Source organism: Salmo trutta, chromosome 13 (assembly GCF_901001165.1).
Source record: "Salmo trutta chromosome 13, fSalTru1.1, whole genome shotgun sequence".
NCBI classification, from domain to species: domain Eukaryota; kingdom Metazoa; phylum Chordata; class Actinopteri; order Salmoniformes; family Salmonidae; genus Salmo; species Salmo trutta.
Genome location: NC_042969.1, coordinates 62,814,050 through 62,839,216, shown reverse-complemented (window position 1 = coordinate 62,839,216; position 25,167 = coordinate 62,814,050). Strand labels below are relative to the sequence as shown.

At 47.7% G+C, this 25,167-nt stretch overlaps 1 protein-coding gene across 6 annotated transcripts in view; it reads left to right on the top strand.

Annotated features, from left to right (window-relative positions):
- Positions 1-25,167, top strand: part of LOC115206262 (breast carcinoma-amplified sequence 3-like) — a 356,706-nt gene that overhangs the window by 86,569 nt on the left and 244,970 nt on the right. For 5 of the 6 annotated variants that reach the window (XM_029773020.1, XM_029773019.1, XM_029773021.1 and 2 more), the window contains exons 16-17: positions 4,509-4,659; positions 23,891-23,935. In XM_029773020.1, coding sequence (XP_029628880.1) covers positions 4,509-4,659; positions 23,891-23,935 — 196 coding nt within the window. The remainder of the gene's footprint in view (positions 1-4,508; positions 4,660-23,890; positions 23,936-25,167) is intronic. The other variant, XM_029773022.1, reaches the window with a different exon arrangement.

The following is a 25,167-nucleotide window of genomic DNA, read 5'->3' as shown; positions in this document are numbered from 1 at the left end:
CCAGAGCCCGGACTTGAACCCTATCGAACATCTCTGCAGAGACCTGAAAATAGCTGTGCAGCGATGCTCCCCATCCAACCTGACAGAGCTCGAGAGGATCTGCAGAGAAGAATGGGAGAAATTCCCCAAATACAGGTGTGCCAAGCTTGTAGCGTCACACCCAAGAAGACTCGAGGCTGTAATCGCTGCCAAAGGTGCTTCAACAAAGTACTGAGTAAAGGGTCTGAATACTTATGTAAATGTGATATTTCCTTTTTTTTTTTGTAATACATTTTCAAAAATGTCTATAAACTTGTTTTTGCTCTGTCATTATGCGGTATTGTGTAGATTAATGAGGAAAAAAATAAATGTAATCCATTTTAGGATAAGGCTCAAACGTAACAAAATGTGGAAAAAGTGAAGGGGTCTGAATACTTCCCGAATGCACTGTATATTTTTATTTAACGGTCCCATGAGTGTCCCAAATTACGTCTTCTAAAACAAACCCCCATCATGGATGGTTTGTGGAAAAGCCATTTTCACACAGGTTGGCTTGACCTCCCCTCGCCTATATAGCAGCCTTAACATAGCAGGCAGGTAGAGACTGTAAAAGCGAGGAAACTGAGGAGGGTGGTGACGGGAGAAGCCTTGGCCCTGCTCCGGTGCTCCGTCTTTACCTGCAACTCACTGATGGCTTTTCCACAAATTTCTTCTGATACCTTGGGAAAACAGTAAATCTTGTGAAGTTTATTTTCTTTGCAGCATCTGTGTTTTATAAGGGTTCTTCTAATTTGTTTTCACTTTGTCATCTGGGATCCCCTTTTTGTCTTTCTACCCTTCCTTTCTTTCTCTCTTGCTCTCTCTCTTTCTTCCGTCCTTCCTTCCTTCCCTGGGAGTTAGTATTTTAATAATGATAGCTTGGGGAATTGCCATCGCAGGGCTGGTTTGACGTGACAACAAAACTTCAGCTCAGCAGTGTAGCTATTGTTCCTCTCTTCTCTCATCCCCCCTTCCTCTCCTTCACCTTAATCCCTACCTCCTGTGCCCCCACCCCTCCCTCACTCCCTCCCTCCTTCCCTCTTTACTATAACATGTCTGGGGAAACTTGGACAAGCAAGAAAGGCATGAATGGATGAAACGGTATACACTGGGTGTACAAAACATTAGGAACACCTTCCAAAAATTGAGTTGCACCCCGCTTTGCCCTCTGAACAGCCTCAATTTTTCGTGTCTCGGATTCTAACAAGGTGTGGAAAGCATTCCACGGATGCTGGCCCATGTTGACTCCAATGCTTCCCACAGTTGTGTCAAGTTAGCTGGATGTCCTTTGGGTGGTGAACCATTCTTGATACACATGGGAAACTAATGAGCTTGAAAAACCCATCAGCGTTGCAGTTCTTGACACACTCAAACTGGTGCACCTGGCACCTACTACCATACCCTGTTCAAAGGCACTTAAATATTTTCTTTCCAATTCACAATCCATGTTTTAATTGTTTCAAATCTTTATTTAACCTGTCAGGTGTTCCAAATGTTTGTACACTCTGTGTAGATCAAAGTATTCCCTAGCTGAGCATCCACTGCTCTCTTTCTCTCTTTCTTTCTCTCTCGCTCTCTCTTTCTCTCTGTGCTCCTCTTTGCCCTACTTGCTTTTTCACAGCCAAGTCCGCGTGCAAACAATTCAAATTCAACATGAAAATATTTGTCAACAGCTGCAAAGTCTAGACACTTTTTTTTTCTTCTCGGAAACGGCCAAGCTCATTTCTTGTGTGCATCGGATGCAAATCGGGCAGCAAAAGCGAGATATCCGTGACAGGGCTGAGAGGGAAACCGAGAGACGGTGTTTAGATGAGGATGCAAATTGGTTCGGAACGGGAGGGAGAGAAGGATGTCGAGGAGGATGGAAGGGTGGAGGGATGTAGAAAAGCATGGAGGGAAAGACGTAGATATAGAGGGAGCTAAGTAAACTCTGAAGGGAGATGTAGGGAGGGAGTGATAGAGAGAGCAGGCCGGGTCAGGTGACATGCTGACCTCTGGTGGGAGCCTTGGCTGGACTGGGCCGGGTGGATTTGCATTGATGGATCTTCTTTCCATGGGGCTGTCATGTATCAGTGCTCAGGCACATCACGCCCCAGTCATTAATCAAATCATGGCCCCATCTCGCTCCCTCGCTAGGCTAGCTATCTCTCTGCCAGACACTCTCCTCTCTCTCCCCCCTCAGACAAGCAGATATCCAGGATGTGTTGAGGATATCGTCTTCTGCCCATGCATGGTTTTCACCACTTTCCATTCATCCCTGTCCTCTCCTCACTGACTGGCCTCTGAAGAGTTTGGCCTCTTAGATCCTTGGATTGAATAACGGAGGGGGGATATGTGAGGGGGCGTGTGTAGTGGTCCAGTTAACAGCCCTGGTAGCTCCACCAAAGTCAAATTCACCTGTTCCTCTTTGGTTTGTCAGGGGTTAATGTGGTGCACGCAGACACAGAGCGAGAGAGAAAGATTGGGAGGGGGGGGGAGAGAGAGACGGAGAGAAGAAAAAGAGTCGGAAAGAGAGAGCGGCAGGTTGAAGTGTCCTGTTGGAAAGATGCTAAATTCATTAAGATTTTTTCTTCCTCCTCTCCTACATTTAGGCCAGCTGTAGCACCATTATGGCTTTACAGGCTGCTTCCTGTTCAAATTCCTCTTATGTTTTCCTGCTCTTCCACACAAAAGGTGGCTGCGCTGGGGGTGTAGTGCTTTTGAAATGTGAAGGGCCCTTGAGAGCCCAGGGCCACTGTTTCTCTCTGTCGGGTTGGAGAGACGGAGCGGCTCCGAAGCCAAGCGAGGAGGAGGGCTGCATTCCAAGTGGCACCCTATTCCCTACATTGTGCACTACTTTAGACCAGAGCCCCATGAGGCCTGGTTAAAAGTAGTGTACTATAAAGGGAATTGGGCTCCATTTGGGATGCAAACAAAGTTTATATAACGTCCTGCTCTCCGAAGGCCCTGCTGTATTGTTGGGCCTCCACATCTAAATGGTCTCTTTGGATTAACACAAAGACATTATTTGGCCCCACTAATGAAACACAGAGAAACACTTTAATGATCTAAACCTCCTTCTCCCATCACTGCTTTGATTCCAATAATAATCCCAACCCTCTCCTTCTTCATTGTGCTGTTTTTGTAGCTTGTTTTCTTTTCTCTTTGTCCATGCCCCCCCCCCCCCCCCCTTATGCTTTTAAACTCAATGGTTGTCGCCTTTCAAATGCAGCAATGGAGAAAGGAAAACATTCAGATAAAGATCATTGAGTTTTGGTGCTGAAGGTTATGCTGTTTTTCCGCAGTAGCACTTAAACCTGAATCTTTGTAAGACCACAGATTATATTGTAAAATACATCATAGTATATTCTAAGTTGAAGTGTGTCGTGAATGAGAGTAGAGCTTATGGAGAAAATGGTAAATCCTGTTTCCCTTATTGTCTTTAGTGAATGAGTTTTATTTATATTGAACTGGTTATTGTGATTTAGGAATTGTATGGAAGTAATGTTGAGAGTTCTGATCAGGTCATCCATCATGCAGAGTGTTTCCCGTTCTGCTCAGATGACCATCATATTTACTACAGCTGAAGGTGCCACTTCATATTATATTCACTGTACAACTTCAAAGGAATGTATTCTGTGGATCGTAAATAGCACACCCAACTACCTCATCCACATATTGTTATTTGTTTGCTGTTTTGCACCCCAGTATCTCTACTTGCACATCATCTGCACATCTATCATCATGCTAAATTGTAATTATTTCGCCACTATGGCCTAGTTATTGCCTTACCTCCCTAATCTTACTACATCTGCACAAACTGTATATAGATTTTTCTATTGTGTTATTGACTGTACATTTGTTTATCCCATGTGTAACTCTGTTGTTGTTTTTGTCGCACTGCTTTGCTTTATCTTGGCCACGTCGCAGTTGTAAACTGGCCTACCTGGTTAAATAAAGGTGAAATGAACATGCAACAGTTGTACTCATAGGAATGAATGTATTCTACATTACTGCTTTGATATGTACAATTAGTTCTTAAATGTAATGTATTTGCACAGTTTGAGAGGGCAAGGGACACATTCTCGAAGTCAACTAAGCCTGCAGTCAGCAAGCATCAAGTCTTTGTGTGTGTGTTTATGCCATTCTCAAACAACATGCTCCCTCTGATGTAGGCCGTTAGATGTGGTGCCCTTTGACATGGCCTGATTGTGTTTAGCTTGGGCTCCACTCAGATGAGAGAGGTGTGTGAGTCCTGTTGATTAGGTCTGATTAACTGACTGCTGGGTACTAGTTGCTCTGAGGTGCCGCATCTTTAGCTGGTTACCTCCAATCAGTGACATGGCTCCTACAAGGCCTTGGACCCCAGGTGTGTGTGTGTGTGTGGGGGGGGGACTTCAGGATGTATGTTTCATCATACGTTGATGAAGTTTTGCATGGTTACTTTCAGAGTATTAGACTTGGACTATAAAAGAGGACTTGTAGAAAATCTTTTCTCTCTCTCTGTGCAGCTAAACTCACCAGCCAGGAGTCGTACAACAACTTCACCAACAACAACATGGGTAACCCTCGTCTGTCCCCGCTGCCCAGCCTCACCATAGTGCTGCCCCTGGCACAGATCAAACAGCCCATGACCCTGGGCACCATGACCAAGCGCTCCGGGTGAGTCTTCCTGCCCTGCATCCAGCCATATGTTATTACTGTATACCAAGCCTGTTCCATTCACATTCTGTCCATCTAACTATTCACTACTATTGATCTGAAGTAGCCTTTACGACTCAGTCTGTCCTCCTTTGGCCACCGCCATTGATCATGTTCCATGTTTGCTGTCCATCTGTATCTGTTATGAACCCATTGATCATGTTCCATGTTTGCTGTCCATCTGTATCTGTTATGAACCCATTGATCATGTTCCATGTTTGCTGTCCATCTGTATCTGTTATGAACCCATTGATCATGTTCCATGTTTGCTGTCCATCTGTATCTGTTATGAACCCATTAGATCTGCAAGAAACATCCACATGATATTATACCCAGCCTGGTTTGGAGTCTGTTGCCAGTCTGTCTCTATGTACAGCTACACTACATTAAAGCTACATGTCTCTATGGAAACATTTCCCAGTGAGTCTCTCTCTCAGGCAGTATTTGTGCGTGTCAGTGTGTCCTCTCCCTTGGTCAGTCACGCTATGACTAAGTCTGTAGTTTTAAGAGGCGGTGAGTCAGAGGAGAGAGACTGCACCTTGTGAACTTCATTTACATACAGGTGGCATCACAATTCTGGCTGGATTTTAATATTTTCATTTAAATGTAATTTTCCTGTCAGGTTTGAATGGGACATGTTGTAATGATGGAAGCAGCAGGCTACTGGAGTTTCTTCCCAATGATATTAGAACACTTCAGTTCTGTATAATGGCAATAGACATCTGAGACTGGTGGTTAGAAACACGCCATCATTAGTTTGATTCATCTGCACGATTATTACAAGGGATTTGTTTTATGGTGAAAGGAAACCTATTTTTTTGCATAATGCCCTACTTAGCAAAACACAGTAGGTAGAGAAGAGAGATTTGAGAGTATAACTGGCAGGTCATCCTTCTGGAGGATAACTCCTAAACTGGCTAGTTGAAATGTTTTGAATTAAAACTGATCGGCTGCCTGTCTGTCTGTCTGTCTCTCTGTCGGTCTGTCAGTCAGTGTGCTGGTATCCTTTCACTCTCAAATAGACATGTACAACCTTTTCACCAGATCTCCTCTCTACTCTATCAATTCAAGTAAAAACCGCAAAGTCACAAACAATAATGCTCCTGTCCTACTCAAGTCAAACCTGTACATTAAACATAGCTGTCCGTCCATCCTTAACTCCCATCTGTCTGTCCGTCCCTTACCGGAGAGAGGACGTCAGGGGCGAGCTAATGAAGCTAGACAGGCAGCTGTGCATCCCTCTCCTGCCCTGCACCAGACCCCCTGCATGTACACACACACACACACACACACGCACGCACGCACGCAGGCGGCAGGTTGGGCCCTTGAAGTGAGGGGTGATATCAAGTGCATTCACACAGACTTGTGCAGGAGTGTCCAGGCACCATCTGTTTGTCTGCGTAGCTGGCTGTGTGTGCGTGCGAACGGGAAATCCGGCAGCTGTATTTCCACCTGTGTGAGCAGATACCCGTTGGCAGAGTGGCAGAGCAACACACCAGCTGGTTAACCTACATTCTCTCATGGCCTGTCTGTCTGCAACGCACTCCAGTGCATCATACACACCATTGCCCCGCAGAGTGCTCCTGGAGGAAGCCACCACTGTCTTTGTTCTGCCCCGCAGAGTGCTCCTGGAGGAAGCCACCACTGTCTTTGTTCTGCCCCGCAGAGTGCTCCTGGAGGAAGCCACCACAGTCTTTGTTCTGCCCCGCAGAGTGCTCCTAGAGGAAGCCACCACAGTCTTTGTTCTGCCCCGCAGAGTGCTCCTGGAGGAAGCCACCACAGTCTTTGTTCTGCCCCGCAGAGTGCTCCTGGAGGAAGCCACCAGTCTTTGTTCTGCCCCGCAGAGTGCTCCTGGAGGAAGCCACCACAGTCTTTGTTCTGCCCCGCAGAGTGCTCCTGGAGGAAGCCACCACTGTCTTTGTTCTGCCCCGCAGAGTGCTCCTGGAGGAAGCCACCACAGTCTTTGTTCTGCCCCGCAGAGTGCTCCTAGAGGAAGCCACCACAGTCTTTGTTCTGCCCCGCAGAGTGCTCCTGGAGGAAGCCACCAGTCTTTGTTCTGCCCCGCAGAGTGCTCCTAGAGGAAGCCACCACAGTCTTTGTTCTGCCCCGCAGAGTGCTCCTGGAGGAAGCCACCACAGTCTTTGTTCTGACCCGCAGAGTGCTCCTGGAGGAAGCCACCACTGTCTTTGTTCTGCCCCGCAGAGTGCTCCTGGAGGAAGCCAGCAGTCTTTGTTCTGCCCCGCAGAGTGCTCCTGGAAGAAGCCACCACTGTCTTTGTTCTGCCCCGCAGAGTGCTCCTGGAGGAAGCCACCAGTCTTTGTTCTGCCCCGCAGAGTGCTCCTGGAGGAAGCCACCACTGTCTTTGTTCTGCCCCGCAGAGTGCTCCTGGAGGAAGCCACCACTGTCTTTGTTCTGCCCCGCAGAGTGCTCCTGGAGGAAGCCACCACAGTCTTTGTTCTGCCCCGCAGAGTGCTCCTGGAGGAAGCCACCAGTCTTTGTTCTGCCCCGCAGAGTGCTCCTGGAGGAAGCCACCAGTCTTTGTTCTGCCCCGCAGAGTGCTCCTGGAGGAAGCCACCACAGTCTTTGTTCTGCCCCGCAGAGTGCTCCTGGAGGAAGCCACCACAGTCTTTGTTCTGCCCCGCAGAGTGCTCCTGGAAGAAGCCACCACTGTCTTTGTTCTGCCCCGCAGAGTGCTCCTGGAGGAAGCCACCACAGTCTTTGTTCTGCCCCGCAGAGTGCTCCTAGAGGAAGCCACCACAGTCTTTGTTCTGCCCCGCAGAGTGCTCCTGGAGGAAGCCACCAGTCTTTGTTCTGCCCCGCAGAGTGCTCCTAGAGGAAGCCACCACAGTCTTTGTTCTGCCCCGCAGAGTGCTCCTGGAGGAAGCCACCACAGTCTTTGTTCTGCCCCGCAGAGTGCTCCTGGAGGAAGCCACCACTGTCTTTGTTCTGCCCCGCAGAGTGCTCCTGGAGGAAGCCACCACTGTCTTTGTTCTGCCCCGCAGAGTGCTCCTGGAGGAAGCCACCACTGTCTTTGTTCTGCCCCGCAGAGTGCTCCTGGAGGAAGCCACCACTGTCTTTGTTCTGCCCCGCAGAGTGCTCCTGGAGGAAGCCACCACTGTCTTTGTTCTGCCCCGCAGAGTGCTCCTGGAGGAAGCCACCACTGTCTTTGTTCTGCCCCGCAGAGTGCTCCTGGAGGAAGCCACCACAGTCTTTGTTCTGCCCCGCAGAGTGCTCCTGGAGGAAGCCACCAGTCTTTGTTCTGCCCCGCAGAGTGCTCCTGGAGGAAGCCACCAGTCTTTGTTCTGCCCCGCAGAGTGCTCCTGGAGGAAGCCACCACAGTCTTTGTTCTGCCCCGCAGAGTGCTCCTGGAGGAAGCCACAAGTCTTTGTTCTGCCCCGCAGAGTGCTCCTGGAGGAAGCCACCAGTCTTTGTTCTGCCCCGCAGAGTGCTCCTGGAGGAAGCCACCAGTCTTTGTTCTGCCCCGCAGAGTGCTCCTGGAGGAAGCCACCACAGTCTTTGTTCCACACAGAGCACCCGTCCTATTCCATCCTACTTTATTCTCTCCTAAGGGACCTGACCAGTCATTCCTAACAGAGAACGACCGATATGGATTTTGTTTAGGGCCGAAACCAATTTTTTGGGGTTAAGTAGGTGGATGGCCGATATTCAGTATCATTACATTTGAACATTTGGATGACAACATTTTCCGGAGATGGACATGTATGCATTAATGCATCAATTTTAAAATCAAACAATACATTTGACTTTGGTATAAACAATCTTAATACTTAACAACATAATGATAATACTTTTATTTGAATGGTAAATCTCTTGATAAACTGGGCAAATTAAGATGGTGTAGGCATACTCACAATACAGGTGAATGCATACTCAGTAGGAGTGTGTGCAGTGAGTTATTGAGCTTATGTTGCTACAGATGACAAACGGTCTATTTGCCTTCTGCTACTATGATAACTAGGTCAATGGCAACAATTTGTGAGGGTAGGAAAACAGATGAAGAAACTATTCACGTTCTGTTTGATTGAGAACGCACACACACACGCTGAACTACAGCTTTCTTGGTCCATAAACATGCAGGAAGATTCTTAGGTAGCTAAACCTATTGCCAACATTTATTTAGGCATTTTTATACACTTCCTCCTTTCCCTATTGCGACAACCATCTAATCCGACTATCAACTGTCAATTTACGGATACGATTGTGGCTGGTCAGATTGGCACACCAGTAAATCGCTAACTTTACACTGTAAGTAAAATGTTCAAAATGTTCAAAATTATAACCAGCTACCGTTAGGAGCTAATCGTCAACGTAGCTAGCTATCTGATATCTCTGCATTATGTTTATCTAGCCAGCTAGCTAGAATAGTAGCTTATATAGATAGCTAGCGAACACCACAGATTAAAGGATTAGTTATCGTAATCTTTGCTAACAGGTCACATTTTGGGCAACGAGCCAGCTAGCTTGCTTATTGCATGCATGTCCGGGCACGTTGACACAAGCCTTATTATTAGTGAATTAACTAAATATTTGCAACAGGAGTTCGATTTTGGTCACTGTCAATTTATCAATTTATGATACTGTACCTTTCTGTTGGAGAATGAGCTAGCTTGCTGCTGCTTCTGATTTTCCCAGCTAGACATTCCTCGGCATTGTGCAGTGCTCGTGGTTCAGCCAGTCAGTGGCGGCTGGCATAGCAGCAGTTTTGCTATGTTGAGGGACTATCGGCATAGAGAAGAGCCGATAGACTAGAAAAGACCAGTATCAGCCCGATATATCGGCTCGGCCGATTATCGCCGTTCTCTAATTAGTAACAGCCCAGAACTGGAGCTGAAGACTTTCAACAGTTTGCTCCCATCAGAACAAGCCATTAGGAGTAAGGGAGAAGAAAGGAATCCCCTCCCTCTCTGTCGGAGTTGTTCCGGTTGTCTCTGTGTTTGGAGGGAGGGGATGAGAAGAGATGGGATGTACCCCTGTGATGCACCGCATCCTGCCCCGATAACCTCCACCAGACGAGGGCAGGGTTCCAGGGTTAGGGAGCAGACAGACAGAGCTGGAACCAAGACTCTGGGACTCCTCAAAGTCACTACAGGGAGGTGGGCTCTCTCCCCCCTGGTTACAACAGACATGGGTTCAGATAGTATTTGTTTTTTGTGTGTTTGAGTGAGCATTGCTATAGAGCCAGATGGGCAGGGTTTGGAGTTTTGGGACCATTGCACAAAGAAAGCTCAATGAAATACTATTTGAACCAGTCTTTAGTACAGTGAGAATGGTGGAGGAAGTGACACCCACATGACCCCTGGTTTACTGTCGGACATATTTGGCGGAAGTCTGAGAGACAGAGACAGAAGCTGTGTTCGAATACTCATACTAACCGCACTAACCCTACTATTTGTGATGTGAATTGACTGTATAGAGTATGCTTATTGATCATAGTATGGATATAGTTACTATGCCAAAGGTTTCGGATGTCTTACTAAATTTGCCAAAATACGAAGTATACAATCAGTGGACACTATTTCTGTGCTTTTAGGGCCCATAATGCATTTCTTTCAAAAATGGGCGGGGCTTCACAACATTTTCAGATTTAAAGAAAATTGCGAAAGCGGATACAAATTCATTGCTGAAACTAATTATGACAAAGGTTAAGAAAATGTTGAGCAATGTAATAAAGTAATGACTTTTCATCTAAATTATGTTACAAGTTATGTTGACTGACAATTTATTAGCTACGCTATCCTTACGAACCGCAATGCATTATAGCAGTAGGTACCGGTATGTTACCTAACATTAGTTGGCTATTAATACATTGGACTTGCCAGGCAGTATTATTAACTTTCTGCTATCTAACTAACTACCCAACGTTTGTTGACTTGATTATTCACATCATTCTTAGCTAAGGGGTATAGTCGTTGTGCGTTTCAATGGACATTGTTCATCCTGGCAATCTACTCCGATTTCAGAGCACTCTCGCGCTGAATAACTGATTCATTTACGAATACTCAACACACGTTGAATATGGCCGGTGTCGGCAAAACAAAAGCGTAATTAATACTTGCTAGCAGCACAGTAACAGTCACCAACACTCTGGATAACATAAACAGCCTGATCAACTCTGCTAGGGTGAGTAAAATGGTCAGAGTGAGGTGTTCTGTGTCATTTGTGTCTATAAGTAGCTAACCAACGTTAGCCAGTTTGCTTGAACGGTTGGATCAACCCTACTCCTCGGCCAGAGCGTCCAGTGTGCGCAATGAACGCTCCAAATGTATGAAAGGACAGCGCTCTGGATTTACCATGCCCAGAGCGCACTGTGCATAGCAACAGCATCAACTTCCGGTAGACAGGCGAAGCTAGCTCTAGTACGCTCAACTGAAACGATACCGCTCGTTTACAGCTGGGGTGAGCAACTCCAGTCCTTGAGGGCCTGATTGGCGTCACAGTTTTGCCCCAGCTAACACACCTGACTCCAATAATCACATAATCATGATCTTCAGTTTAGAATGTAATGTGATTAATCAAATGAAATCAAATCAAATCAAATTTATTTATATAGCCCTTCGTACATCAGCTGAAATCTCAAAGTGCTGTACAGAAACCCAGCCTAAAACCCCAAACAGCAAGCAATGCATGTGAAAGAAGCACGGTGGCTGGGAAAAACTCCCTAGGAAAAACTCCTGAGAAAGGCCAAAAACCTAGGAAGAAACCTAGAGAGGAACCAGGCTATGAGGGGTGGCCAGTCCTCTTCTGGCTGTGCCGGGTGGATATTATAACAGAACATGGTCAAGATGTTAAAATGTTCGTAAATGACCAGCATGGTCAAATAATAATAATCATAGTAATTGTCGAGGGTGCAACAAGCACGTCCGGTGAACAGGTCAGGGTTCCGTAGCCGCAGGCAGAACAGTTGAAACTGGAGCAGCAGCATGGCCAGGTGGACTGGGGACAGCAAGGAGTCATCATGCCAGGTAGTCCTAGGGCTCAGGTCCTCCGAGAGAAAGAAAGAAAGAAAGAAAGAAAGAAAGAAAGAAAGAAAGAAAGAAAGAAAGAAAGAAAGAAAGAAAGAAAGAAAGAGAGAATTAGAGAGAGCATTTTTACATTCACACAGGACACCGGATAAGACAAGAGAATACTCCAGATGTAACAGACTGACCCTAGCCCCCCGACACATAAACTACTGCAGCATAAATACTGGAGGCTGAGACAGGAGGGATCAGAAGACACTGTGGCCCCATCCGATGATACCCCCGGACAGGGCCAAACAGGCAGGATATAACCCCACCCACTTTGCCAAAGCACAGCCCCCACACCACTAGAGGGATATCTACAACCACCAACTTACCGTCCGAAGACAAGGCCGAGTATAGCCCACAAAGATGTCCGCCACGGCACAACCCAAGGGGGGGGCGCCAACCCAGACAGGAAGACCACGTCAGTGGCTCAACCTACTCAGGTGACGCACCCCTCCCATGGACGGCATGGAAGAACACCAGTAAGTCAGTGACTCAGCCCCTGTAAAAGGGTTAGAGGCAGAGAATCCCAGTGGGAAGAGGGGAACCGACAAGGCAGAGACAGCAAGGGCGGTTCGTTGCTCCAGCCTTTCCGTTCACCTTCACACTCCTGGGCCAGACTATACTTAATCATAGGACCTACTGAAGAGATAAGTCTTCAGTAAATTGAAATTTGCTATCGTAAATGTTAGCAACACCTCCGCCTTTGCCGGATGCACGGGGGGTTTGGTCACTAGTGTAACCAGGGGGTGAGGCCTCATTTAACACAGTAAATTCATCAGGCTTAAGCCATGTTTCAGTCAGGCCAATCACATCAAGATTATGATCAGTGATTAGTTCATTGACTATAACTGCCTTGGAAGTGAGGGATCTAACATTAAGTAACCCAATTTTGAGATGTGAAGTATCACAATCTCTTTCAATAATGGCAGGAATGGAGGAGGTCTTTATACTAGTAAGATTACTGAAGCGAACACCGCCATTTTTAATTTTGCCCAACCAAGATCGAGGCACAGACACGGTCTCAATGGGGAAAGCTGAGCTGACTACGCTAACTGTGCTAGTGGCAGACTCCACTAAGCTGGCAGGCTGGCTAACAGCCTGCTGCCTGGCCTGCACCCTATTTCATTGTGGAGCTAGAGGAGTTAGAGCCCTGTCTATGTTCGTAGATAAGATGAGAGCACCCCTCCAGCTAGGATGGAGTCCGTCACTCCTCAGCAGGCCAGGCTTGGTCCTGTTTGTGGGTGAATCCCAGAAAGAGGGCCAGTTATCTACAAATTCTATCTTTTGGGAGGGGCAGAAAACAGTTTTCATCCAGCGATTGAGTTGTGAGACTCTGCTGTAGAGCTCATCACTCCCCCTAACTGGGAGGGGGCCAGAGACAATTACTCGATGCCGACACATCTTTCTAGCTGATTTACACGCTGAAGCTATATTGCGCTTGGTGACCTCTGACTGTTTCATCCTAACATCGTTGGTGCCGACGTGGATAACAATATCTCTATACTCTCTACACTCGCCAGTTTTAGCTTTAGCCAGCACCGTCTTTAGATTAGCCTTAACGTCGGTAGCCCTGCCCCCTGGTAAACAGTGTATGATCGCTGGATGATTAGTTTTAAGTCTAATACTGCGGGTAATGGAGTCGCCAATGACTAGGGTTTTCAATTTGTCAGAGCTAATGGTGGGAGCCGTCGGCGTCTCAGACCCCACAACGGGAGGAGCAGAGACCAGAGAAGTCTCGGCCTCCGACTCCGACTCGCTTAACGGGGAGAACCGGTTGAAAGTTTCTGTCGGCTGAATAAGCGACACCGGTTGAGCATTCCTACAGCGTTTCCCTCCAGAAGCCATGAGAAAGATGTCCGGCTGCGGGGACCGTGCGAGGGGGTTTATACTAACGTTACTATCTGTACTTGCTGGTGGCACAGACGCTGTTTCATCCTTTCCTACACTGAAATTACCCTTGCCTAACGATTGCGTCTGAAGCTGGGCTTGCAGCACAGCTATCCTTGCCGTAAGGCGATCGTTCTCCTGTATATTATGAGTACAACGACTGCAATTAGAAGGCATCATGTTAATGTTACTTAGCTTCGGCTGTTTGAAGTCCTGACGAACCATGTCCAGATAAAACCTCCGGGGTAGGAAAGTTGAATGAAAAAAAAAGTTGAGTGAGGGAAAAAGTAAAAATATACGGTAATGAAAAAGTAAAAACCGTCAGGTAGCAAAGTAAAAACGGCAACAAAAACGCACAACAGCGTAAACAAGTCTGCAAGTTAAGCTGTGTTTGCTAGGGATGGAGAGAGAGTGTGACACCACTCAGGCCCTTGAGAACTGGAGTTCCCACCCCTGGTTTACAGTATACTAAAATGAACTAATAGTGTGTAGTATATACTCATTATGTATGTAGTATACAGTATGTTAGTATGGGTATTCGAACACAGAGAAACGAGCACTGTCATTTGAGGCCTTGGAGAGCTTTTTAACATTTTAGTGTTTGGTTGTTTCAATCCTGGATTGTATAGCTAGCAAAGTATGCTCAAAGCTTTTGCAACACGTGTTTGAAATGAAACGACAAAATGAAATGACCTGGTGTGAATCCCACTGATGGGTATTCTCCTCTAATGCAGACAGAGATGGAGAGAGCAAGAGAAACTGAGAGAGTGGGGCCTCCTGACCTTCCACAGATGGGCAGAACAGATTACTATAATACGTGTGTACAGTTGGAGCAGCTAGCCGCCTGCCAGCCCATTGTCTGTTAGAGCTCTAATGAGAAAAGCACTGAGAGGACATGGGCTTTAAGAGCCTAACAGCAGCTAGCGAGCATTGTGGCACCAGGCCTTCAGCACACACAGCACTGCGTATGGAACGTGTCACACGCTAAACCATTTGCACAAATCACCCTCTTCTCTCTTTAATGGCGCTAGCAGAGCAGCATTAAGGCCCACGGGTTAAGAGTTGAATGTGTGAACGATTACTCAATGGGAGTGGGGTCGCTAACCTCCCAGGTCGATTTATCACTATCTCTCTCGCTCTCTCTCCCCTCATCCGCTGTTCCTCTCTATCCAGCCATTCGCCGGCTTTGATTCTTAGTGTTTCTGTGTGTTCTCAACAGAGTCGTAATGCGAGCATTAGCTAGCACGTTTGGAGACAATCTATTTTTATATAAGTAGGGCTTTTACAGTGTTTTCCATTAGCGCCGGCTTATGACCGGGAAACACAGCAGAGAGGAAGAGGTGAGTCTGTCCAAAATGAGCCCAATGCGTTTCTATGGGCATATTTTGTACCTAAGCTTGTCACCTGACCTTCCCGCCTTTGGGACAAAGTTAGGGCGGAGACATGAGCATCTTGTCATTATATACAGATCTCTGGTTGCAGTTTAATTTCTTTCCATGGAGGAGTGGGAGATGGCATGATGCTCGTGAATAGGGTCTTACATTGAGAGTATCTTCATCATGGTACCATTGTAATAGCAATCTATATTTTCAAAAGCGTGTTCATATTTCACAACCTCCGAGGGCTTTTGGAATTGCTTATACCCGATTGAGCAAAATAATAGGCTACACTATAGCATGCTAAATGTTTCTGGTCAGTGATCGATGAGCAAACGAGTAGATGACCTATACCACCTCCATTTATTTGCCCAGCCGGAGAATGAACCAAATATACAGACAGAGATTCAGTGAAACAAAATCACATTGATTGACAAGTTACAGGCTTTTGTTTGAGAGTAGGCCCAGGCTACTAAACGATTGAGTGAAGAGCAACATAATCTACTTGTTAAGCCACATAACATGCTGGGAAAATGTTCTAATCAGGGCTAATAAAGGAGCCAGTAAGATGATCATGAGCAGCACTCACCTCAACTTAGCTAACATTTCCACAGCCTCATTGTAGCCTAACCAATACCCAAATGGAGTCCCCAAGCTTGTCTCAAAACAGTGCGAAATGTTGCTGAAATAGTTGACCACACACTGGTTGGCTATTGCTTCAAATGTATTATAACAATTGGATGACTTTGGGAGTTTCAATAAGCAACAATTTGATGCCTTCAATTGCATTAGCCTACTTTATTCCAATATTTTTGTCATTCAGTGATATTTATTCCCACAGTAATTCTTTATGGATACGTCGAGTTGTGCTTAAGAAAACAGTGTAAAGGGCAATGAGAAGAGATGGGACCATCAAGAACTTAAGAAAGTAGTGCATGCCAATGCTGCCTCTCAGCATTACGGCTGCGTTTCATACTAAGCTGTAGGCAGAACTTTACTGCAATCATGACTAGGTTGGTTTGCAGAAATAAAAGTTTAGGTTTTGATACCGGCAACACCTTTCAGATATAAACAAAAGGTATAAAAAGCTGGCGGGATGCTGAAGTTGTTGTCTTAGTATTATAAAATAGTCCTGATCATATAGACGTAGACAGTATCCATAACAACCAACAAAACACTGACTTCATCCAATGTCATGTCTTTCTACACAATACTACAACTCATTTTTCCAGTCTGGGAGGTAAAGTATTCAATCATTTCGCTGTGTATTTCAGATGGAATCAACGCATTAGAATGTACCAGAGGCCGCCAAAATATACTTCCTTCGACAACATTTTCAACCCCCCCCCCTCCCGGGGTGCCTGGCTGGCTACTTGTTTTATTTGGCTAGCTACTCTATGTACTTGTGGAAAGCACTGCCTATACTGTATATCAAATGTAATTTGTGTTGTAATCTTTTATATCATATTGTTAGTGCGTGTGGAAACTATTCGCCTAGTTTAATCCGTTTTTTTTGTTCAGTTAAAGAAGTTATGTTTCTGACCTACTATCGACATCACACCATAACCATCTAGAACAGACTGCCTGCATGGGTTTAACTACATTCTATTCCCTCTATCGAGGGACTGAACTTTAAGAAATAAGAAAAAGCACTACATGCATTATTTTTACCCAAGATCCAGTACAGGCTTGTTGCATTGAGACCTGTAACACTACCTATCCGTATCCTATCAGCCGCCATCCATTCACCCAGCAGGAGGCTAGCAGGGTGCCAGGGTTTAAGTGCTTCACAGGGGGGTAAAGTACACCAGCGATGCCAGCCTCCCAGTGCCAGTGAAGGCCCAATTAAGGCCAAGGCCCAATGGTCATGTTAAAATGTTGAACTACCCCCCCCGTCCATGCTTGTTGGCTAGTTTTTGAATGTAATTGAACCCATGCCCGTGTTATGTAAGGTACTGGCTAAACCCTATCCATGCTGTTAGGCTAGCCACTAGCTATTGGATATCTGTGTAACCTCCAGCCCATGCTGTTTGGCTACTGGCTAAATGTGTTCGAACAAACATAACAGGAGTAGAGTTAGCATAGCCAAGACCTGCTGGTCCTGTTAAACTGACCCCATTTCCTGCTGTTAGGCTAGCTACCGGAGATTCATGTTGTTTGTCTAGCTACCAGCTAACCCTTTAACCATGCTGTTTGTCTACTGGCTAAAATGTGTTTGAGCCAACATAACAGGACCCCCGACCGCCATTACACTGCTCACCCAAAGTCCATCCATTCAGACCAAGGTCTCTTCCTTAAGAGGACAACACTGGTCTCCACTCAACAGTAGTCTCCAGTCTCCCAATGACCACCTCAGTAAAAGGTTAACTTTGCGTTATGTTGTTTCTTGGTTTCTCTCCGTCGAAGTAACCTCTGTCCTCATATCCCTGGGCTAATGCAGATAGTCCACTGCCTTGCTAGTCTACACACACACACGGTGCCCTGCTAGTCTACACACACACACACGGTGCCCTGCTAGTCTACACACACACACACGGTGCCCTGCTAGTCTACACACACACACGGTGCCCTGCTAGTCTACACACACACACGGTGCCCCGCTAGTCTACACACACACACGGTGCCCTGCTAGTCTACACACACACACGGTGCCCCGCTAGTCTACACACACACACGGTGCCCTGCTAGTCTACACACACACACGGTGCCCCGCTAGTCTACACACACACACGGTGCCCTGCTAGTCTACACACACACACGGTGCCCCGCTAGTCTACACACACACACGGTGCCCTGCTAGTCTACACACACACACGGTGCCCTGCTAGTCTACACACACACACACACGTGCCCTGCTAGTCTACACACACACACGGTGCCCTGCTAGTCTACACACACACACACACACACACACACACACACACACACACACACACACACACACGGTGCCCTGCTAGTCTACACACACACACACACGGTGCCCTGCTAGTCTACACACACACACGGTGCCCTGCTAGTCTACACACACACACGGTGTCCTGCTAGTCTACACACACACACGGTGCCCTGCTAGTCTACACACACACACGGTGCCCTGCTAGTCTACACACACACACGGTGCCCTGCTAGTCTACACACACACGGTGCCCTGCTAGTCTGCACACACACACGGTGCCCTGCTAGTCTACACACACACACACGGTGCCCTGCTAGTCTACACACACACACACGGTGCCCTGCTAGTCTACACACACACACACGGTGCCCTGCTAGTCTACACACACACACACGGTGCCCCGCTAGTCTACACACACACACGGTGCCCCGCTAGTCTACACACACACACGGTGCCGTGCTAGTCTACACACACACACGGTGCCCTGCTAGTCTACACACACACACACGGTGCCCTGCTAGTCTACACACACACACACGGTGCCCCGCTAGTCTACACACACACACGGTGCCCTGCTAGTCTACACACACACACACGGTGCCCTGCTAGTCTACACACACACACACGGTGCCCCGCTAGTCTACACACACACACGGTGCCCTGCTAGTCTACACACACACACACACACACGGTGCCCTGCTAGTCTACACACACACACGGTGCCGTGCTAGTCTACACACACACACGGTGCCTTGCTAGTCTACACACACACGGTGCCCCGCTAGTCTACACACACACACGGTGCCTCGCTAGTCTACACACACACACACACGGTGCCCCGCTAGTCTACACACACACACACACACGGTGCCCTGCTAGTCTACACACACACACGGTGCCGTGCTAGTCTACACACACACACGGTGCCGTGCTAGTCTACACACACACACGGTGCCGTGCTAGTCTACACACACACACGGTGCCTCGCTAGTCTACACACACACACACACGGTGCCCTGCTAGTCTACACACACACGGTGCCCTGCTAGTCTACACACACACACACGGTGCCCTGCTAGTCTACACACACACACGGTGCCGTGCTAGTCTACACACACACACGGTGCCCCGCTAGTCTACACACACACACGGTGCCTCGCTAGTCTACACACACACACACACACGGTGCCCTGCTAGTCTACACACACACGGTGCCCCGCTAGTCTACACACACACACGGTGCCCCGCTAGTCTACACACACACACACGGTGCCCTGCTAGTCTACACACACACACGGTGCCCTGCTAGTCTACACACACACACACGGTGCCCTGCTAGTCTACACACACACACGGTGCCCTGCTAGTCTACACACACACGGTGCCCCGCTAGTCTACACACACACACGGTGCCCTGCTAGTCTACACACACACACGGTGCCCTGCTAGTCTACACACACACACGGTGCCCTGCTAGTCTACACACACACACGGTGCCCTGCTAGTCTACACACACACACGGTGCCTGCTAGTCTACACACACACACGGTGCCCTGCTAGTCTACACAACACACACACACACACGGTGCCCTGCTAGTCTACACACACACGGTGCCCCGCTAGTCCTACACCACCACACGGTGCCCTGCCTAGTCTACACACCACACACGTTGCCCTGCTAGTCTACACACACACACTGGTGCCCTGCTAGTCTACACCACACACGGTGCCCGCTAGTCTACAACACACACGGTGCCCTGCTAGTCATACCACACACACGGTGCCCGCTAGTCTACACACACACACGGTGCCCTGCTAGTCTACACACACACACGGTGCCCTGCTAGTCTACACACACACACGGTGCCCTGCTAGTCTACACACACACACACACACGGCGCCCTGCTAGTCTACACACACACGGTGCCCCGCTAGTCTACACACACACGGTGCCCTGCTAGTCTCTACACACACACACGGTGCCCTGCTGTCTACACACACACACGGTGCCCTGCTAGTCTACACACACACACGGTGCCCTGCTAGTCTACACACACACACGGTGCCCTGCTAGTCTACACACACACACGGTGCCCCGCTAGTCTACACACACACGGTGCCCGCATCTACACACACACACGGTGCCCTGCTAGTCTACACACACACACGGTGCCCATGCTAGTCTACACACACACACGGTGCCCTGCTAGTCTACACACACACACGGTGCCCTGCTAGTCTACACGACACACAACGGTGCCCCCGCTAGTCTACACACACACCGGTGCCCTAGCACCCACACACACGGTGCCCCGCAGTCTACACACACACACGGTGCCCCGCTAGTTCTACACCACACACCGTTGCCCCGCTAGTCTACACACACACACACGGTGCCCCGCTAGTCTACACACACACACCGGGCCCGCTAGTCTACACACACACACGGTGCCCGCTAGTCTACACACACACACACGGTGCCCCGCTAGTCTACACACACACACACGGTGCCCCGCTAGTCTACACACACACACGGCGCCCCGCTAGTCTACACACACACACGGTGCCCCGCTAGTCTACACACACACACGGTGCCCCGCTAGTCTACACACACACACGGTGCCCCGCTAGTCTACACACACACACGGTGCCCCGCTAGTCTACACACACACACGGTGCCCCGCTAGTCTACACACACACACGGTGCCCTGCTAGTCTACACACACACACACGGTGCCCTGCTAGTCTACACACACACACACACACGTTGCCCTGCTAGTCTACACACACACACACACACACGGTGCCCTGCTAGTCTACACACACACACACACACACACACACACACACACACACACACACACACACACACGGTGCCGTGCTAGTCTACACACACACACGGTGCCGTGCTAGTCTACACACACACACGGTGCCGTGCTAGTCTACACACACACACACACGGTGCCGTGCTAGTCTGGAGAGATTCAGACAGATGCCCCGTCCCTCCGCAGCAGATAATATAAAGAAGTGGCGTGCCGTGCTTTGATTGGCCAGGGGCCTTGAAAGCCTCCCAAATGGCACCCTATATAGTGCACTACTTTTGACAAGGCTCCATAGGGTTCTGGTCAAAAGTAGTGCACTATAATGAGAATGGGGTGCCATTTGAGAGTTCCTGCCGTACTGATGTGGTCTGCTGTGTTCAGGGACAAAGTTCAGCCTCATCTGGCCATTATTACTGTTGGGAAAAGGCTGTTTACTGTAAACTGTTTACAGAGGTCTGTCACTATCTCTGAACATGGAGGGTAAACACAGGAACACACTCCCACTCCTAATGGCTCGTAAACACTGGCCCGGGGAATACACACACTCGAAAAAAGACCACCGGACACACACTCGCCCACACCCTCAGACGCTTGCAAACACACACGAATACTCAGACAATGCAGAAACAAATACACACTCACCCGTACAAAGAAGTCATATCCAGACATATGATGTTCTTCTCAAACAAAGTAATTGTTCTGCAGTATACCTTATCCATAAACCCAGAATGTTTAATTGGCATTGGAACAAACTTGATCAAACTTGATTTTATATGACTGATTCTGTAGGGCATATCTGATTCCTTGGGAACACCCTAAGCAAAGTTGGTTAAGATTCCCTTTTTTTCTCTCTTTAACCCTTTACACTCATATCCGCATACTGGTTGAAAATGGCAGCTTTGGGCTCTGATAAGTGCCTTAATTTAGAACGCGGTGTCTGTTCAATAACATGCTGTACATGACGTCAGAGCTCAGGCTCTCCACTTCACAGCTCTGAATGGGTTTTGACTGACAGCCTTTATGAACTTGAGCACCGTGCACGGCAAGAAGTTGCCCCAATCCCTCCCACTAATTGGGCAACTTTTGCTAATGTTTTGTCTGAGTGAGGGACATGTGGTAAATTAAGACGACTCAATGCATCTTGAAAGATGAGACAGGGAAAATTATAATAAATATCGGTTTGATGTCATACGAGCAAGCCAAACGTGCACTTTACATTTCCATATTGTAAAACGCATGTCAAATACAGTGTCAACGTTTATGATCACTATTTGTGATGTACTGTACAGTTACATGATGACATGGCGTAACACCCTGGGTTGTTCTGAACAGAATGAGCCAATGTTTTGTCCTTTGTGAAGGTCATTTGCCGTGGAACACACATCTGAATGTACTCATGACTACTTTCTATGCTCACCAGAATTACAATCTGAATTGCCCTGTGAAAGCCTAACACTGTAAGATCATATTTTATAACTTATCTAGTCATGTTGGCAATAGAACAAGCTTTCAAATGATGTCCACCTCAAGCAGATTGTGATTTATAATGGTCCGTTTTGGGATTGCGTAAAAAACAACAGTAATTGTGTGATTGCAGGGTTGTGTTCCAAACAAAACAACTACAAGTGTTCTTGCTGTAGTTCCTCAACGTCACAGCTAGGAGAGCTTAAAAAAACATAGAACACGGAACCAATCGCCATCGTGCATACATTTATTTTGTCCCCCTACACCAAACGAGATCATGACACGCAGGTTAAAATATCAAAACAAACTCTGAACCAATGACATTAATTTGGGAACAGGTCGAAAAGCATTAAACATTTATGCCAGTTTAGCTTGCACTTGCTAGCTAAGTTGTCCTATTTAGCTAGCTTGCTGTTGCTAGCTAAGTTGTCCTATTTAGCTAGCTTGCTGTTGCTAGCTAAGTTGTCCTGGGATATAAACATTGAGTTGTTATTTTACCTGAAATGCACAAGGTCCTCTACTCTGACAATTAATCCACACATCAAACGGTCAACCGAATCGTTCTAGTTATCTCTCCTCCTTCTAGGCTTTTTCTTTGTTTAACTTATATGGTGATTGGCATCTAAACTTTCATAGTATTACCATGACAACCGGCAACAGTTAGTCTTTTAATCACCCACGTGGGTATGACCAATGAGGAGATGACACGTGGGTACCTGCTTCTATAAACCAATGAGGAGATGGGAGAGGCAAATAGGAATGACTTGTATTTTAGCCCTTGGCAATGCAGACGCTCGTTGACACAATAATTGAATAACACAGATTCCTAAATGTATTTTGCGCACGCGATGCCAGCGGTGTAGTCAGGGTATTATAGTTGAAGACTTTTCTTTGAGTCATAAAAATACATTGAAATGACTTAGGAACTGTGACCACTTGGAGACACCAGTTAGTCCTCTCACTCAAACCCTTGTCATTGTTTTATGTTGCACCTACCCCGTATTTTCCAGGAATATCCATATCATGTTACTCAATGTAGCAAGAGTATTTTTGTGGCGACAAGCACACAAAATCAGCAGTGTAATGTTTGGATTCTTGTGTCAGGTGAACTGTTGTCCTCAACTTTGGTCTAATCATTTTCCCATAATCTTTAAACTCTTACCTTTAAATTGCTACCATGCTTATGCATACGCTTTTCATATTTCTTCTGGAAGAAACATTTCAATTTAGCTGTGTCCATATAGGCCAATTCCCGCGACTGTAAAGGGTTAAGATATATAAAGAAACTGAAATGCCTTGTTCCAATGTCTGAACAAAAGCATACCATGATTTATCGTTAGTACTTTGTATTATTTATTCATATTCTTTCCTTCAAAGAAAGAGAAGAAAAAAAGTTGATTAATAGGTAAAAGGAAAAGTATGCTAGTACGCTTCCTCTGCCAAAAGTATGGTACAACACACACTGAGACAAGCACACACATTCGTCCTCTACCAAACGTATGGTACTGCACTTTACAGAATGGTCTGAGTTGTTGAGGCAGGTCCCAGGTTTCAGATCAATTCTAACACGGACAGTTTGCTTCCTGCTTTATGTGTCTTGTACGCTTAAACAGACTGGTCAAAAATGTAAGCTGAAAAGTGTCTCTGTCCTAGGCTGACTGGCTAATAATGGTTTTTCCATCTATCTCTTCTTTGTGTATCTCTCCCTCCCCCATGAAGACCTTACCTCTTTGGGGCAGGATGTTTTGCCATTAAAACTCCATGGTGAGTTTCCCTCCTCACTACCTACCTACCAAGCATGCTCTGTTGTTGCTCTATCCTGGCTCAAGACGACATCAAATGGCACCCTATTCTTTATTTAGTGCACTACTTCTGCTTTGGGCCACATGGGCCCTGATCAAAAGAATTGCACTTAATAGGCAATGAGGTGCCATTTGGGATGCAGTCAACGACATCCCATCTTTTCATCCTGTCTGAGTATATTGAGTGTATTTTCAACACGTTCTGCCAGTTTGTCCAGTCGTCTTCCCTGAGGAAAACACCAGGAAAGTTCTTCTCTTTTTTTGACACTCCTTTCCCCCCCATTTTTTTTGTTCTGCAAAGTGTTTGATTTTCTTTCCTTGAAGTGGATTTGAGTTCACACTTTGGGTGGGTGATTTCACAAGTTGATCGTATTGTGCCTCGCTAAATCTGACGTCAAGATTCACACCAAACAACAATTTAATTCCACAAAAGCTGTCTATGGAATTGGGATACTGGTTTGATTTCTGGATCACTTTTTATGGAGGGGTAAACTCACAAACCCAGAGGTATGTTGTCACATCACTGGAACCTTCTTGTCTGGCTCCTTGTGGTCTATTTAAAACCACCACTTCTTCATGACGGTGACTGAGCTCACTCTCTGTCTCGCTCCCTCTCTCTCTCGCTCGCTCCTACACTCTCTCCCCCTGTCTCTCCCCTGTCTCTCGCTCGCGCCCCCTGTCTCTCTCGCTCGCGCGCCCCTGTCTCTCTCGCTCGCGCGCCCCTGTCTCTCTCGCTCGCGCGCCCCTGTCTCTCTCGCATCGCCAAGCGCCCGCTGTCCTCTCTCGAAGTCGTCGGCAGCCCCTGTCTCTCTACGCTCGCAGTCGCCCCGTCTCTCGCTCCGCGCGGCACAACCCGTATCTCTCCTCCTCGCGCAGCGCGCCCCAGTCTCTCTCGCGCGCACGTCTCTTCTCCTCGAGCCGGCGCCCCGGACTCTCTCAATACGCGCGGCCCCGATCTCTCTCTCGCGCGCCCGTCTCTCTCTCGCGCGCCCCGTCTCTCTCTCGCGCGCCCCGTCTCTCTCTCGCGCGCCCCGTCTCTCTCTCGCGCGCCCCGTCTCTCTCTCGCGCGCCCCGTCCTCGCTCGCGCGCCTCGCCTCTCTCGCTCGCCCCCCGTCTCTCTCTCGCTCGCGCGCCCCCCCGTCTCTCTCTCGCTCGCGCGCCCCCCCGTCTCTCTCTCGCTCGCGCGCCCCCCGT